Raw genomic sequence first — 17,213 nt, forward strand, 5'->3', positions numbered from 1 at the left:
GGACATGAAGGGTGAACGCAAGTCAAAGTGAGAACCTGGTCACAGACTATGCCCAAGTGCTTTGGTACAGATACCAGAACAGCCAAGAACCAGTTCTTTGCAGTGGAAAGTATAAAATGGTTCCAGATTAGTCATGGGGTCTGCGGAAAAAAAAACATGTATGGTACTCACAGCTTCCCGTCTGCGTCTCTCTTGTTCCCTCTTGCGTGCCATCTCTCTTTCACTGTCCATGGAGCACAGGGTAGGAGAAGAAGGTTCTAGTGTTTTAGGCTGGTCCAAGATGGCTGCCATAATGGGAAGCTCTGCGGACTCCAACTCTGTCCTGGAGGCCTGGATCTCTGACTTGGCCTTAGAAAGCTGCTGCGTCAGGCTGTGAATCATTAAAAAGGAACACTGTCAGTAGCTTTATACAGTATTGCTGAACCTGCTGTTATGCAACCATTCACAGGGGGCTGTAGCCATAGGGACCAGAGCCTGGAAACAAATTAATAAGACATGAGCTGTAATGTGGATCCAAAGCAAGCATTCTACTGGAACTCAAAGAACAAGCGGACTTGTAATTGTGCATCTGTGAGCAGTTTTCTTTCAGAAAAATGAAAACTGCACTGAATAGGTTCCACTCTTTCACAATAACTAGAATAAAAGTATAGAAGCTGCCATATCTCCTTATTATAAAAGGAGTTGAAAAAACAAAACCTACAAGCATATAATAGTAGCATAAAGGTTCCTTCCAAAAGGACATGACACACATCTTGTTATGAGATCAATGTTTAACCCTCTGGGGTCGAGAGCTTCTCCGGTGAAGCTCGGCAGGTTTAAAATGAGTAGGTCATGTATTTAGATTAATATCTTTGCGAGTTATCATACAAGCATGATAAACATATTGACAAACTTTATACTTTACACTTTCCTATGTGCCCACTGCCAAATAATATTATATTTTTTAATTTACCTAATTAGATGAAACATAAAACTTGTCACCTTACTCAGTCACACCGGAGTCGGAGCGCTGAGCACCCACTTACACATTCATAAAAGACTATTCACATGGTAACTGCATGATAATTACTTTCACTTTCGATTGGTTTTTCTTTTGCGGTGGGAACACCCACCATATACAGGATAAAATCTGTCAGCCACAGTTTAGGCTACCTGTTTGGAGGTAAAACTTGTTGCGAGATGGCACACAGATTTTATGCTCTTCGGATGATTCAGGACAGCAATTCAATTCATGATTCAGGACAGTGATTCAATTCAATCTTGAGAATCGCGACACTGAAGAGCGCTGTCTTTTTTTTACTTCAACTCAATCCAGCTGAAGATCAACTCGAGTAAGTGTAAATATTTCTTCTATTTCTTATGAGCATATTGGTTGATATGCGTGTGCTGTAGTGCACACACAGGGAAAATGACTGAGCAATTTTTCCAGAGTTAAAAGTATTTTCCTCAAAAAAATAGTTAATTTTGCTCTACTTTGAGTTTAAAGAATAAAATTTGGGGTTGGATCAAAATTACAGAGTAATCATGTAACAGAGTAACAGATTTGATTGTGGCTCTGAACTGAGTAAAAGTGTTAATTTCAATACACACTGAATAGAGTAAAACTTAAAAAACAAAACAAAAAAACCAGATAAATTAAAATGTAAAAAGCAGTTTTAGACCTGTGTTGGAATGTGTGGGGAAAAAAACATGACCTTATCCATTGTGACAAACCATTTTGTTGACTTGACCTGATGGGATTAAGAGTTGGCAGTGGGAGGGGTTTTCACTCTTCTTATTGAACGGAATGGAATTTTTTACTCTTCTCATTGAATACCCCTCCCACTCCCAACCCTTTTTCCCCCAAAACAATAGGACTTACATTTTTTGATGGCCAGTTAATTGTCCAAATCAGTGGAGCAGATTTAAGTTTTTGTGCTTGATACATTCCTAAGACTGAACAGAATCACCTCAAGTGATCTTATTTTGTTTTAAAGTACAATCATGACATACATACTACATATATATATTATTGTAACTGAACTTTTGCTGAATACAAAAAAGTCATATGGAGTTTGAAAATACTGCTTATATTTGTTGAAACTGACAACAAAATCAGAGCATGCTAGAAAATACCCCCAGACCTCAGAGGGTTAAATGTACAGTATGAAAGATCACTTTAAGCCAGCCAATGAGAAATTCTCATCTGATGCAAAATAATGTAATTCAGTATTGTAAACGGAGTTCAATGTTAATCGAGAATACAGTGAGGAGGTAGGCCTCCTTTACTCAGATTAAAAGCCACAAAAGCCTCGCTCTGGGCCAGCATTTCCTCATCACCTGCTTTTGTCTGAGCCACTCCTTTCTCTGCCAGCCTCCACCTGGAGCTTACGTGCCCTTTCTCGCTCCTCCTTCTCCATGGCAACTTTGCGGAACTGTTGGAAACTCTCCTTGGATGACCGGATGGTAGCAGGTGCAAGAACAGACATCTTGCCCAGGCTTGTCCAGGACTCTGCATGCTTCAGAACAATTTCCTACCGAAATCAAACACAAATAAGATTAATATAGCAAAGTATGTGATACTAACACTAGCATTAAAGATGCAGTGCAGTGTTACTCCAGAACCAGGACTGGACAAAATACAATGTAGGTGATGTAAGGACGTACTGTTTTAGCCATGCTGGGCTTCTGGTCTTGGGTAGATTTGTGCTGTTCCCCATCTTCTGTGGATTTAGTCCCTGTTTAGTGTGTGAAAGAAGCCCAGTGAAAACCAGTTCTGGCTACAAATATGGGTTAGAAGGAAGAAGACTCTTTCAGAAGAAATGCTGACCAGGCATTGTGTGCAGCTGAGCGAAGGACTCTCCCACTACACCTGGGTCCCCCTGATCTTTCCCCACATGTGCCAGTGGGGTAGACAAACTGGGACACTGCTTTCAGACACACAGAGAGAGAGAGACAGAGAGAGAGAGAGAGAAAATATGAGATATGCTCATTGGGGAAAAGCAGTTGCACAGCTGAGTCCAATGAAGCAGCTGGCTGTGCCTAAAGAGAAACTAGAATTCAAATTAGAGAAACAGACTCTTCCACCCCTGCCAAATCAACATACAAAATATATAGTTTCTGAAACAGGTCTAACAATCCATTTTTAATTTACCAGCACTGCAAAAAGACAAACCTTTTTAAAAATCGAGTGCACAAACGTACTGTGCAGTTCCACAGCGGAGTCCTTAGCAACAGATTGATGTAGCATGAGGCAACCAACCCCCCCACACCACAGTAATTTGCCAATGATTACCATGTTTAATTTATTAATGAATGATGCATCTGCATTTTAACAATTTACGGTAGTTATATTTAATGTTGAGGAACACCCGAGAGAAAAGTTCATTTCTGTTTTCACCATTACAGCTGAGAAAAACAGTCAGTCTTGCCCCTTTTCCACCAAAGCAGTTCCAGGGCTGGTTCGGGGCCAGTGCTTAGTGTGGAACCGGGTTTTCTGTTTCCACTGAAAGAACTGGCTCTGGGGCCAGAAAAACCGGTTCCAGGCTAGCACCAGCTCTCTGCTGGGCCAGAGGAAAGAACTGCTTACGTCAGCGGGGGGGGGGGGGGGGGGTTAAGACCAACAACAATAACAAGACCGCGAAAGATCGCCATTTTTAAGCGACGAGAAACAGCAGCTGTACAAACGCGAAGTCATCCATTATTATTATTATTGTTGCTGCTGCTGCTTCTTCCGTAGCGACGTAATGACGTACACGTAATGACGTGTCTCCCCTTAGCACTGCGAGCTATGGAAAAGCAAACTGGTTCTCAGCTGGCTCGCAAGTTGAACAAGTTGTGAACCAGCACCAGTACTGGCCCCGAACCAGCCCTGGAACTGATTTGGTGGAAAAGGGGTATCAGTCACTCTCACCAACCTCATGCTCTCAATCAACCTGATCTCTCTCTCTCTCTCTCTCACTCACAGCCAGTCATTTTACCATGAAACACAGAAAACAAAAGCATAGACTCCTTCCATAAATTTCTCCTAACAAAAAACTTCCACATGAATGATGATAATTCTTTTTATTAAAAACTACTAGTCTTCGATTATTTGGAGCATCTGCTACACGAGTCCCTGTATATGGGCTGCTACTATAGAAACTATAATGCAACAGAATGAGCGCATTAACATTAGCCAACTATTCGTTACAGCCAGAACTATCTGTGCTGTTATATGAACATAAATACTGGCCAATCAGATTTGAGCATTCATCCATGCTGTGGAATAAATATCTGCTAAATAACATGTTTATTTTTAGGCTTAGATTATGTGGAGCATTCAACATACAAATCCCTGTAAAGGAGTTGCTACTATACATACATGTCAACCTATACGGAATGCCCGTATTTTATACGGATTTGATTCAATAAAACGTAGTATACGGGCGTATAAATAAAGTTATACGGATTCTTTAAAAAAACTTCAACTTATTTAGAGCTATAATCAATTCCCGCGATGATAAAAGAACGCATAACATTTACAAACGTACTGTACACCACAGACAGCCAGTAAAGAGTCTTATGAAATCGCGCGTTATCTTGTGGTAGCGAGACTTCGTTCCACTTTTGATCATACGCACACCGCATTGCGAGAATCCCGCCAACCGTGAAGTCATAGACGCCGGCTTCTGCGTAGAATCATACGTCATCCTCACCCGAGAGTAAAGATGCCTCATTCATGTGCTGCGTTTAACTGTACCAACAGGTTTACCGTCCAAACGAGATCACATGGGATTACCTTTCACAGGTGAGACTGGAAAAATACTTTTCATTGTATTTGGTCATTATAACGTAATTTTACGAACAGATTTTTCTGACTTTGTGGCTAATATGAAGTCTCGTGCATAATAGCCGCTCGGTGAAACCTGTCTCCAAACAACGAAGTATTTCCTTCGTAACTACGCTGATAACACTTTGTGTTTTTGTCAAACATTGGAGCTTTGTATTCATTCTGAAGGTTTATTGTTATTAATATTGAATAAAAAGTAACTGGGATATATCATTGTTAATTATCATTCAAATTTTAGGTAAATTATTTTAATTTGCATCTTATACGCATTTTATAAGGGAAATACGGATTTTGGAGGTTGGTTATACAGGTTTGATTGACCAAAAGGTTGACATGTACGACTATAGAAACAAGAATGTATCTGAAAGAGTATAAAGCTTGATAAAACTGTTGAATTTTGGGCCAAACTGCAAATATGAAAGACAAGTTAGAGGAGGGAAATGAGATCACAGCTCATTCTGTTCAAGATTCAACAGCAATAAATCCTAATTTGATAGAAACAAAGTAAAAACATTTTCTACAGGATCATCAAATTTACCTCATGCTTGGTGATGGACTGGCGTCTTGCCACAGATGCTGCGGAGTTTGAGGAGGACAGACCAGGAGGGGAGGATAGCGGAGAAAGGAGAGCAGGGAAACCTGACAAGTTGGGAAAGAGTTTACAATGAATGGACCGATCATAAAAGTCTGAGCAAACATGAAATCCAGAGAGCTCATAGCAGGAGCAGGATACTGACAAACAGAAAAGAATGAAGCCATGAGTTTAAGAGACAGACAACAAACAATTCTAGCAGCAAAGCAAAAACACAATGCTTAGTCACATAATGGAATAACGGCAGCGCAAGCAGAGCTAATCAGTCTCACGGGTTAGGTGTTTGAGGGCCACAGGTGGATGAGACAAGGGAATCGAACAGGCGGAAATCACAGTGATTCAGAGCAACGTCTTACCTTTCTGCTGAGGATTTACAGTGGCAGCAGTTGGTAGGGGGCATGTTGGGTCTGGGGGAGCAGATGCTGGGGAACTGTGGGCCATGAAGGAACTTGAGGGACTCTTAGACCAACTGGGTGAAGTAGGTGGATGTGGGCAGGCTGTGGGTGGAGAATTTTTAGGTAGTACTGCTTGGAGGTTTTGTGGGGAAGAGGGAAAGGTGGTGGAGATATCTGCAGCAGGAGGGGCAGTGGGAGGTGAGGGGCTGTGCTCAGAGGGTGGATTTTGGGGGGTTATCCAGGTCTTTCGAACTAGAGGAGTGGCTTTGGCACTGGGTCTGGAAGGCTGAGGAGGTAGCTGGCTGTGCAGGGCTAGAGTGGAGGGTGCGGTAAAGGTTTAAGAGGAGAGAAATGAGGAATGAAAAGCAGAACCACTGGACACACTAAACTGTCATAATCAAGTTCTATTTATAGACAGCACGCCAAAATAAAAATAAAAAAATCTGTCCATTTCAGAGAGAAGCCTAAAGATGGCCGTCTTTTAAACCTCCTTATTTCAGACAAATATGAAAGAATACTGCATGCACACTTGGAGAAGGCAATACTATTAAAGCAAATACACCTTTTGCCACGGATTTCAATAAGACCATTATGGTGACAGACACCGCGTACCAAAGCACAAACACTGCATAAAGACTGATAAAATATTGACCAGCATAATTATAAATGTGATATTTCGGAGGGTTTGTGGTCACAAAGTTACCGGTCATAGACCCTAATTCCATTCCCTGGACAAGAATCGTGTAGAAGAAAGATAGCTGACAGCATGGTCATATTTAATTTTTGAAGATTTACTGTGTCTCGCAAAAAGTATTCATCCCCCTTGGTGTTTGTCCTGTTTTGCTGCATTACAAGATGGAATTAAAATGGGTTTTGGGGGGTTAGCACCATTTGATTTACACAGTATGCCCACTACTTTAAAGGCGAAAATTGTTGTTTTATTGTGACAATTATTAAAATGATAAAACAGAAATCTGGAGTGTGCATAGGTATTCACCCCCTTTTGTATGAAACCCCTAAATAAGAGCTGCTCCAACCAATTCACTTCATAAGTCACATAATTAGTTGCTTAAGATCCACCTGTGTGCAATCAAAGTGTCACATGATGTCTGTATAAATCACCCTGTTCTGGAAGGACCCTGACTCTGCTACACTACTAAGCAAGCAACATGAAAACCAAGGAGCCTCCAAACAGGTCAGAGACAAAGTTGTGGAGAAGTATAGATCAGAGTTGGGTTATTAAAAAAAAAAAAAATCCTAAACTTTGAATATCCCACAGAGCACCATTAAATCCATTATAGCAAAATGGAAAGAATATGGCACCACTACAAACCTGACAAGAGAAGGCTGACCACCAAAACTCACAGACCGGGCAAGGAGGGCATTAATCAGAGATGTAACAAAGACACCAAAGGAGCTACAAAGATCCACAGCGGAGATGCGAGTATCTGTCTATAGGACCACTTTAAGCCGGACACTCCACAGAGTGGGCAGAAAAAAGCCGTTGCTTAAAAAAAAAAAGTTTGCCCAACAGCATGTGGCAGACTCCCCAAACACATGGAAGAAGATTCTCTGGTCAAATGAGACTAAAATTGATCTTTTTGGCCATCATGGGAAATGCCAGGTGTGGCGCAAACTCAACACCCTGAGAACACCATCCCTACAGTGAAGCATGGTGGCGGCATCATCATGCTGTGGGGATATTTTTCATCTGCAGGGACAGGAAAGCTGGTCAGGACTGAAGGAACGATGGATGGCACTAAATACAGGGCAATTCTGGAGGAAAACCTGTTTGAGTCAGCCAGAGGTTTGAGACTGGGATGAAGGTTCACGGTCCAGCAGGACAATGACCCTAAACATACTGCTAAAGCTACACTGGAATGGTTTAAAGGGAAACATTTAAATGTCTCTGAATGGCCTAATCAAAGCCCAGACCTCAATCCAATTGAGAATCTGTGGCATAACTTGAAGATTGCTGTATACCAACGCAACCCATCTAACTTCAATGAGTTGGAACAGTTTTGCCTTGAGGAATGGGCAAAAATCCCAGTGGCTAGATGTACTAAGCTAATAGAGACGTACTCTAAGAGACTTGCAGTTGTAATTGCGGCAAAAGGTGGCTCTACAAAGTATTGACTTTGGGGGTGAATACCTATGCATGCTCCAGATTTCTGTCCCCCCCCCCCCCCATCTTAAATTATTGTTTGTCTCACAATAAAACAATTTTCACCTTTAAAGTGTTAGGCATGTTGTGTAAATCAAATGGTGCTACCCCTCAAAAATCCATTTTAATTCCAGCTTGTAATGTGACAAAACAACAAGGGGGATGATTACTTTTGCAAGACACTGTAGAAGATATTAAAAAGTACACAATACCAAAATGTGAATCTTGTGAAAGATGATAAAAACGGGCAGTTACTGTAATAAGATTTATTTCTTGACCATTTTTAAAAAAATATGTTTGTATCATTTTACCATATCTACACCACAGTGCATCATTAGAATCCCCAGTAAACATTTGTACTTGATTTATAAAGAAGCCAACAAGCTCTCTCATACACACAAACAAGCTCTCATATTTTTTTTCCCCTCTCTCTCTCACTCACACAGACAGAAGGGGTGCAGATGCAGTGAGCCTAACCTGGTGGTGCTTTGGCCTCCTCAGCAGGTGGTTTGGTGGCCTGCTCAGACAGGTCTTTAGAAGACTCCTTCATCTCAAGGGCAATGCTCTTCTTCAACGCCTGATCGTGGAAGGAGGGGGAATTTTGTTTCACTGTGTTGCATGAAGTGAAAAGCTCCATGCACTCATACTAAAAATAATCCTGAGTTTAAGGCTAAAGGTAATTTTTCTTTACCTTGTTTTTAGTTTTGATCCCATGACCATGGGCTTTGTTTTTCTTCTTAGGTTTCTGCTCTGTAAGACATGCAGAATGAGTTTGAGTGCAATGTAAGCAGGGGAAGGGCAAAGCCTAAACTCCACACACTGCAACTGTATAGCCAGTTTTTTCCAGGACTAGTTACCCATGACATGAAATAAAATAAATCACAGTTTATTTAAAAACCATAGGTTTTTGGACATACACATAACAACAGGGCTAAAACTAGTTAGTAGTTCTGGACGAATTAAGCATCCTATCCCTTTACATTCCAAGTGTGCATGCTCAGCATACGTGAATAGAAATGTGCATGATATCTGCCATTGTGAACGTGATGGTGAGTAAAATTGAAAACAACATAACATGTGATGGCAAAATAAAAGACAAAACACACCACTCATCTTAAAATGTACAACAGGTGTCTAGGAAAAGGAGTTTATTTGAGTCTCTGGGTGTCAAACACCAAGGTCAAGGAGTCAACTTTATACCCGTTTAGGTAAATAGTTGTACACAGCTACAAAAAAGATGCTTGCATTTTAGCAGGACAAAATGTCTACCTTCTAAAATAAAACTTTGTTTGGTCCTACTATACCCATGCCAATTACAATCTGGTCAGTACCTCATACAACATTATGATGCATTTTCATACAATCAGTTTTAAGATTGTTTTGTTACATGTATAACTTTACAAAAAACGATAATATATTTACAAGGTGAAATCACAGTCTAAACAAATGCAACAGGAGAACCACACAGTGATGACTATGCAGCAAGGTTAAAAAGAGGAACAGCTAGAACTCACAACATGGATGACAGGATGTCCTACGAAGCAAGAATCTGTGATCATGCATTTACATTTTCTGTCTCTCGGATGCATGTGGGCCCATTACATCAGTGCAGTGGTAGGCAATATTACTATCATAGTTAAATTCTATATGTTACAATATGCATTTCTGGGCCTCATTGGTGTAAAAAACAAACCCACAAGCTTTAAAAAAAAAAAGAAAAAAAAAAAAAAAAAGGGTGCCTGTTTCTTTGCGCTTTCAATATGTTAGCATAACCAAATTATATACATCATCTATGCAAAAATACCTTTAGGTATAGTGCGGTTATATTTTTACCATATTGTCCAGCCTTGTCTCAGTGCCTTCAAAAATGCTTAGGGCCCTTAATGTTGTTTACACAAACATTTAACACTTTAAGATAAATAAATTTGGAGGACAGAAAAACTTGAAGCTAGATATAGACTTTTGTATTACTTAAATGACCCATTTACTAGGACTTGGAGCTTAAATGCTTGAAATCACCAAAGCTATTGCTGAGAAACCATAGAGCCAAAGCCAATCACAATAGCCGGCTTCTATTCTTGAAATTAAATTCTTGGTGTGTGTCATATGGGCACAGATTTTGTGGTGGTGCATTTGTTCTGCACAGTGTGAATGAAAGAGTGACATCAGGCATTTCTCTGCACTGAGCACAAGCTGGCCTCATTTCCAACTACAGCAGCATCTTCAAGAATGCCAACAGACATAAATAAGCGAGTAGGATGAAACATGAACAAAATTATTAAAGCCTGCAAAAAAATTGAAAGGGAGGAGGAGGAAAAAAAAAAATCACCACACAACAGGAAAATAGCACCTGACAAAAACTGTAGCCAGGGAGCGTTTTGTAACAAGACTTATTTGCTCATTTGTAAGGAAAAGTGCACAAAATATACAACACCCATTTAACAATATTAAAAAAACAAAAAACAAAAAAAACAACAAAACTGAATTTAGTAGCATTCAAGTATCTGGTTTCCAGTACGTGTTAAAGTGACATCAGTTCTATTAATGGGAAAAACAGTGTGTCCAAGAAAATATAACTTTTTTTTTGGTTCGTCTCTTTTTCTTCCCTTCAACCAACTAGTGAAGTGTAGGGTGGTGGGGTGGGGAAAATTCAACCTTGCCCCAGAGTGTGTTAGAAAGGTGGTAAAAGAGGGAGAAAGTGCTTATGGAGATCAGCTAACCTGAGTCAGAGTCACTGCTATCAGAAGAACTAGAGTCAGAACTACTGCTGTCAGAATTGGAGGAGGAACTGCTGCTCTCACTAAGACGGGAAGAGTGCGCCAGCTCCTTGGGCTCTGCTGCTGCCACCATACATTCACCTTAAATAAATAAATAAATAAATAAATAAAAAAGAGGGAGAAAGACACCAGCTGGTAAGTTGAATACAAAGTGGTTATGCTTTCAGATAACTTGACACTGTCTACACAAGACCCAAGAAAAATGGTAAATGGACGATATATTCTGTACTGCTACACATGTAAGACAACACCAAAGAAAAATCCTGAGATCAGAAGAAAAATTAATTTAAATTGGGACACTGCTACAACCGTCCATGGCTGAGCAAACCTGGTCCCGCTTTTTAGGAGAGAGGATGGCATTACACCGTCTCCTGTCAATCTGAGCAACACTAATCAATCATGGCTGGCTGTAAGCTCGTGTGTGGGGACAAATGTTGTTTGTGCTTTCCTCGGAATATGTTCAGATGCCATGTGATGCACCATGTGGTGGCTGGTTTCTCATGTCTTCGAGAATATGTGCCAATACCTGTATTGTGTTTGACTAAAGCTTGGTTAAGTGTGTATCATTAACTAAAGCACTTGACCTGTCCCTGCATAATTTTATGCATTGTGCTGCTGCCATGTGATTGTTTCGAAAATTTTTTTTTTTTTTTAAAGTATTTTTTCTTGGAGCAGGCTTCACTCTTAAATAATTCCTAATGTAAGGGTGCTGACCCAAATGTGCAACTCAATTTCCAAAGAAAAAGGCCGCACCTTGCATATAATGTCCTTTTATTGCACAAACGCGTTTCGGCGTGTGCCTTCCTCAGTGTGCAACAATGTAACCACAAAAACACTTTTAAATACCCACACCCATTACCACACCCCATTACAACAAACCAATGACAATGAAGTATTTAGACCATGTGTCAAAATAATCCTTCGATTGGAAAAATACATTCACAAAACATTACAGACATTATGTGCATATTTACAATTATGCAATGCAGTATATCCATCAGTACATTATTACCTTCATAAAAAACAAGTCAGGGATAGCTCTTCATTCATCCCATTCGGTATACACGTATTCAAATTAAAAATATACCACGCCTCTCGCTGTAAGAGATGGTTCTCTCTATTTCCCCCTCGTGGAGACCTGTAAACCATCTCTAGTCCCATAAATTTCAACATACTAGCGTCATGGCCAGCAGACTGGAAATGCCTTGCCACAGATGATTTTTCGTTTTTTCTTATTGAGCATTTATGTTCAAAAATTCTCATTTTTAACTGTCTCTTCGTTTTACCCACATAAAGTATTCCACAAGGACAAGTCAAAAGATAAACGACAAAGGTAGACAAACAAGTAATTCTTCCCTTGACTTTGTACGTTTTTCCTGTTTTGGAGTGCGTGAATTCTTTTTCTGTAAGCATAAAGTTACATGCTGCACAGTTAAAACATTTGAAATTACCTTGTGAAACACGTGGAGGAAAAGATAAAAACGGTTGAGTGAATGCAGGGAAGTGTGACCGCACTAGTTTATCACGCAGACTTGGCGCTCTTTTGTAACAACTGCGTGGTAGATCCTGAAAAGAATTACCAATATTTGGGTCACTCTGCAGAATATGCCAATGCCGTTGTACAATAGTTTTCAAATCATTTGAGATGTGACCATACGTGCATACTAGAGTGACAGGAGGAATAATATTAGAACGGTTATGTCTAGCGCTATTAGTAAGTAGATCTGAGCGCTGAATATTGCGCACACGCTCTAAGCAATTGTCCAACAAGTGGCCCGCATATCCCCTGTCGCGGAATCTTTCGCACAGTTCCCCTGCTTGTTGCTCAAATACTGCCTCGTTGTTACAAATCCTGCGCACTCTCAACAGTTGACTATAGGGTAAACTACGTTTAAGAGAAGGTGGATGGTAACTCTGATAATGTAAAAAGGTGTTGCGATCAGTATCTTTACGATATATTTCAGTATGCAAAACATTGTCAACCTTTTTCACCAAAACATCCAAAAATGGCATGACATTTTGATCATAACTCAACGTAAACTTGATCGAGGAAAGTCGAGTATTCACATAGTCATTAAACGAGAGGCGTGGTATATTTTTAATTTGAATACGTGTATACCGAATGGGATGAATGAAGAGCTATCCCTGACTTGTTTTTTATGAAGGTAATAATGTACTGATGGATATACTGCATTGCATAATTGTAAATATGCACATAATGTCTGTAATGTTTTGTGAATGTATTTTTCCAATCGAAGGATTATTTTGACACATGGTCTAAATACTTCATTGTCATTGGTTTGTTGTAATGGGGTGTGGTAATGGGTATGGGTATTTAAAAGTGTTTTTGTGGTTACATTGTTGCACACGCCGAAACGCGTTTGTGCAATAAAAGGACATTATATGCAAGGTGCGGCCTTTTTCTTTGGGAATTCGAAAAAATGTGAACATGAGCAGGTTCTCAGATGTTCCTAGTAAAATGGATGGGGAGTGTATACCTCACTGCTTTGAAGAGGTACAGTGGTGCTTGAAAGTTTGTGAACCCTTTAGAATATCTATCTATTTCTACAAACACATGACCTAAAATGTCATCAGAATTTCACCAAGTCCTAAATGTGAATAAAGAGAACCCAAACAAACGACACAAAAATATTATACTTGGTCATTTATTTATTGAGGAAAATGATCCAATATTACATATCTGCGAGTGGCAAAAGTATGTGAACCTCTAGGATTAGCAGTTAATTTGAAGGTGAAATTAGAGTCAGGTGTTTTCAATCAATGGGATGACAATCAGGTGTGAGTGGGCACCCTGTTTTATTTAAAGAACAGGGATCTATCAAAGTCTGATCTTCACAACACACATTTGTGGAAATGTATCATGGCACGAACAAAGGAGATTTCTGAGGACCTCAGAAAAAGCGTTGCTGATGCTCATCAGGCTGGGAAAGGTTACAAAACCATCTCTAAAGAGTTTGGATTCCACCAATCCACAGTCAGACAGATGGAGGGAATTCAAGATAACGGTTACCCACCCCAGGAGTGGCTGACCAACAAAGATCACTCCAAGAGCAAGGCGTAATAGTCAGAGAGATCACAAGGAACCAAGGGTAATTTCTAAGAAACAAAAGGCCTCTCTCACACTGGCTAATGCTCATGAGTCCACCATCAGAACACTGAACAACGGTGGTGTGCATGGCAGAGTTACAAGAAGGAAGCTTCTGCTCTCCAAAAAGAACAAAAGAACATTTGATGAAGATCACTTGGACAAGCCAGAAGGCTACTGGAAACATTTTGTGGATGGAGGGGTTCAAAATAGAACATTTTGGTTTAAATGAGAAGCATTATGTTTGGAGAAAGGAAAACACTGCATTCCAGCAGAAGAACCTTCTCTCATCTGTGAAACATGGTGAGGGTGGGATGATCATGGTGGCCTGGGCCTGTTTTGCTGCATCTGGGCCAGGACGGTATGCCATCACTGATGGAACAATGAATTCTGAATTTGTCCAGTGAATTCTAACAGGACAATGTCAGGACACCCATCCATGAACTGAACCTCAAAAGAAAGTGGGTCATGCAACAAGACAACGACCCTAAGCACACAAGTCGTTTTACTAAAGAATGGTTAAAGAAGAATAGAATAAATGTTTTGGAATGGCCAAGTCAAAGTCCTGATCTTAATCCAAGAGAAATGTTGTGCGCGCAGTCCATGTGAGGAAACCCACCAATATCCCAGAGTTGAAGCTGTTCTGTAGAGGAATGGGTTAAAATTCCTCCAAGCCGATGGGCAACACTGATCAACAGTTACTGCAAAAGGTTAGTTGCAGTTATTGCTGCACAAGGGGGTCACACCAGATACTGAAAGCGAAGGTTCACATACTTTGGCTGCTCACAGATCTGGAATATTGGATCATTTTCCTCAATAAACAAATGACCGAGTATAACCTGTTTGTCTCATTTGTTTAACTGGGTTCTCTTTATCTACTTTTCGGACTTGTGTGAAAATCTGATGTTTTGGGTCATATTTATGCAGAAATATAGAAAATTCTAAACAGTTCACAAACTTTCAAGCACCACTGTAAATATATACCGGTATTACCCATCACAGTAGCAGACTAAACAAAAGTCAAACATGGAGATGTCCATGCATGTAAACCCCCATGTTTTTCCTTTTGCAGCTTGAACACATGGTGGAAAATTACATAAATCTGTATACCCTCATTTACACCTAGGAGGGGTTTAGATTCACCAAAGCACCCAACAAGGCTAATTGCTTTATTTTACAAATGACACCACCTGCTGGGGGGGGGGGGGGGCTGGCCCATGGTTGGCTGTCAAATGTGGCTTGAAGGCAGAGATGCATTTACATTTGCTTAACATCTGGATAATATAGATATTTCGGCAGTGCTTAAAAGCGGAGTTCCTGATGAGTGTACGAGCAAAATATTTGCAAGGGCACAAAATTGATCTGAATAGAAGAATATTATAGCATATGAACCATCGAATTGTGTAATATAGTCTATTTCACATCAATAAATTGCTGCATTGTCTTGTGACCATGATACCAATAATGAGATACACATGACAGTTACAAACACATTTATTCCTTTCTTTGACACTATGCCATGTACCAGAAACAACACCACAACATTTTTTATGGTGTGACTCTGCTGGGCGCCTGGTGGACGGCAGTGAACCAGCACTTTCACTTTACACCATTACTATATAGTTATGATCAAATATCAAACTTGATCAGTCCAACAGTTGTCGGGTTACATCGGTCATGTCCACACGCTTTGGAGCTCTGAGCACGCAGCCACAGACTGCAAAACGCATGCACACCATTAGGACTAATTAGCACATACCTGTTCCTGATTAGAGCTCAATCACAGCACAGGCATATAAGGACTCTCAGTAACACACAGACTTTGTGAGAGCCTTGTATTTTGCATCGCTTTTCTGGTTTTGACCCCGTTTATGTTTTTGGACTGTGAGTATTGCATTACCTCGGATATCCTTTCTGTGCCTCGTTCAACCACTGCCTGTGTTTCAGCTCTGCCTTTGTCTCGGTTTTGGAACCGTTTGCTGGCATGTTTTCAGTAAAACTCTTCCTGCACTTACATCAGTCTAACAGTCTCACATGATAGAAACCGTCAACTGTCCAACAAGCTAGTGGACTAGTCAAACTGTTTTAACTAGTTTTATATGAAACAGTTGTGAACATTTTCTGTAAAATGTGTTAGTAAATAATCCGACATTAAAAAAAAAAAAGTAAATTAAAAATAAGCGCTGGATAAAAACCCATCTGTTATTTGTGAATAAAGATACAAATTTTGTTGTCTGGTGGTCAAGTGTTTTTGAAATATGTTGCCTTGCACTTAGGATCGGGTTCCCTGTGGTGGTACACATTCGTACGTACGGACGTTGTACGGTCGCAAACGCCATCAAAAATCAGATCAATGCATGTCTCTTAAGTATGGGGCTCCTTTGGTATGAATACTTTTAAACGACTTGTATATGGAGAACATTTTTGTGTCTTTTTCGCAACTCTTGGACAAATATTCATTTCCCAGGCAGTGTTTTTTAAGATATCTGCAGGTATGTAATTTTGTCCATAATACATTCCCCATGTTTCCTCAGTTACCTTCTGATTCGGTTCTAGATGTTTTTTTTTTTTAAACACCAATCCCAACTCTGAAAGGCTCGATATATTTACAAATCAGTTTAATCTTATACAATCTGACTCTGAACTCTATCAAGGCCCTTTGGTAGGAGGATGTAGGGCAGGTAATTTCAGAGGAGGTTTGGTCGGAGATTTTAAAACGCGTACACAAATCTCTCTGTGCAAGGCATGGTCTTATTCAATTCAAAATCGTACATCGCATTTATTATACAAAGGCTCGGCTGTCTAAGCTCTATGACGATGTTTCCCCAGTGTGTGATAGGTGTCAACAATCTCCCGCAAACCTCTCACACATGCTCTGGCTTTGCCCATCCTTATATAATTACTGGAAGGAGATATTTGACACCTTATCAGAATTAATGGAGGAAAAAGTAGAGCCAAACGCTCTTGGTGCACTGTTTGGGGTCTTTCCTTCATAGCCCTCTATTTCTACATCTAAAAAGGATGCCTTAGCCTTTGCCACCCTGCTTGCTACGAGACTAATACTGACCAAGTGGAAATCATCATCATCTCCCTTTCAGACCCAATGGATAATAGACACCGTTTATTTTATTAGATTGGAAAAGATCAGACTTTGGGCGGCACGGTGGTGTAGTGGTTAGCGCTGTCGCCTCACAGCAAGAAGGTCCGGGTTCGAGCCCCGGGGCCGGCGAGGGCCTTTCTGTGCGGAGTTTGCATGTTCTCCCCGTGTCCGTGTGGGTTTCCTCCGGGTGCTCCGGTTTCTCCCACAGTCCAAAGACATGCAGGTTAGGTTAACTGGTGACTCTAAATTGAGCGTAGGTGTGAATGTGA

At 40.4% G+C, this 17,213-nt stretch overlaps 1 protein-coding gene across 7 annotated transcripts in view; it reads right to left on the bottom strand.

Moving 5' to 3' along the window:
• Positions 1-17,213, bottom strand: part of brdt (bromodomain, testis-specific) — a 32,826-nt gene that overhangs the window by 4,714 nt on the left and 10,899 nt on the right. For 5 of the 7 annotated variants that reach the window (XM_060919727.1, XM_060919726.1, XM_060919723.1 and 2 more), the window contains 9 exons: positions 10,682-10,819; positions 8,653-8,711; positions 8,439-8,538; positions 5,759-6,109; positions 5,349-5,449; positions 2,810-2,909; positions 2,647-2,717; positions 2,320-2,513; positions 172-370 (listed from right to left, as the gene is read on the bottom strand). In XM_060919727.1, coding sequence (XP_060775710.1) covers positions 172-370; positions 2,320-2,513; positions 2,647-2,717; positions 2,810-2,909; positions 5,349-5,449; positions 5,759-6,109; positions 8,439-8,538; positions 8,653-8,711; positions 10,682-10,819 — 1,313 coding nt within the window. The remainder of the gene's footprint in view (positions 1-171; positions 371-2,319; positions 2,514-2,646; positions 2,718-2,809; positions 2,910-5,348; positions 5,450-5,758; positions 6,110-8,438; positions 8,539-8,652; positions 8,712-10,681; positions 10,820-17,213) is intronic. The other 2 variants (XM_060919728.1, XM_060919730.1) reach the window with 2 other exon arrangements.

The sequence above is a fragment of the Neoarius graeffei genome, chromosome 4 (genome assembly GCF_027579695.1).
Source record: "Neoarius graeffei isolate fNeoGra1 chromosome 4, fNeoGra1.pri, whole genome shotgun sequence".
Lineage (NCBI taxonomy): Eukaryota > Metazoa > Chordata > Actinopteri > Siluriformes > Ariidae > Neoarius > Neoarius graeffei.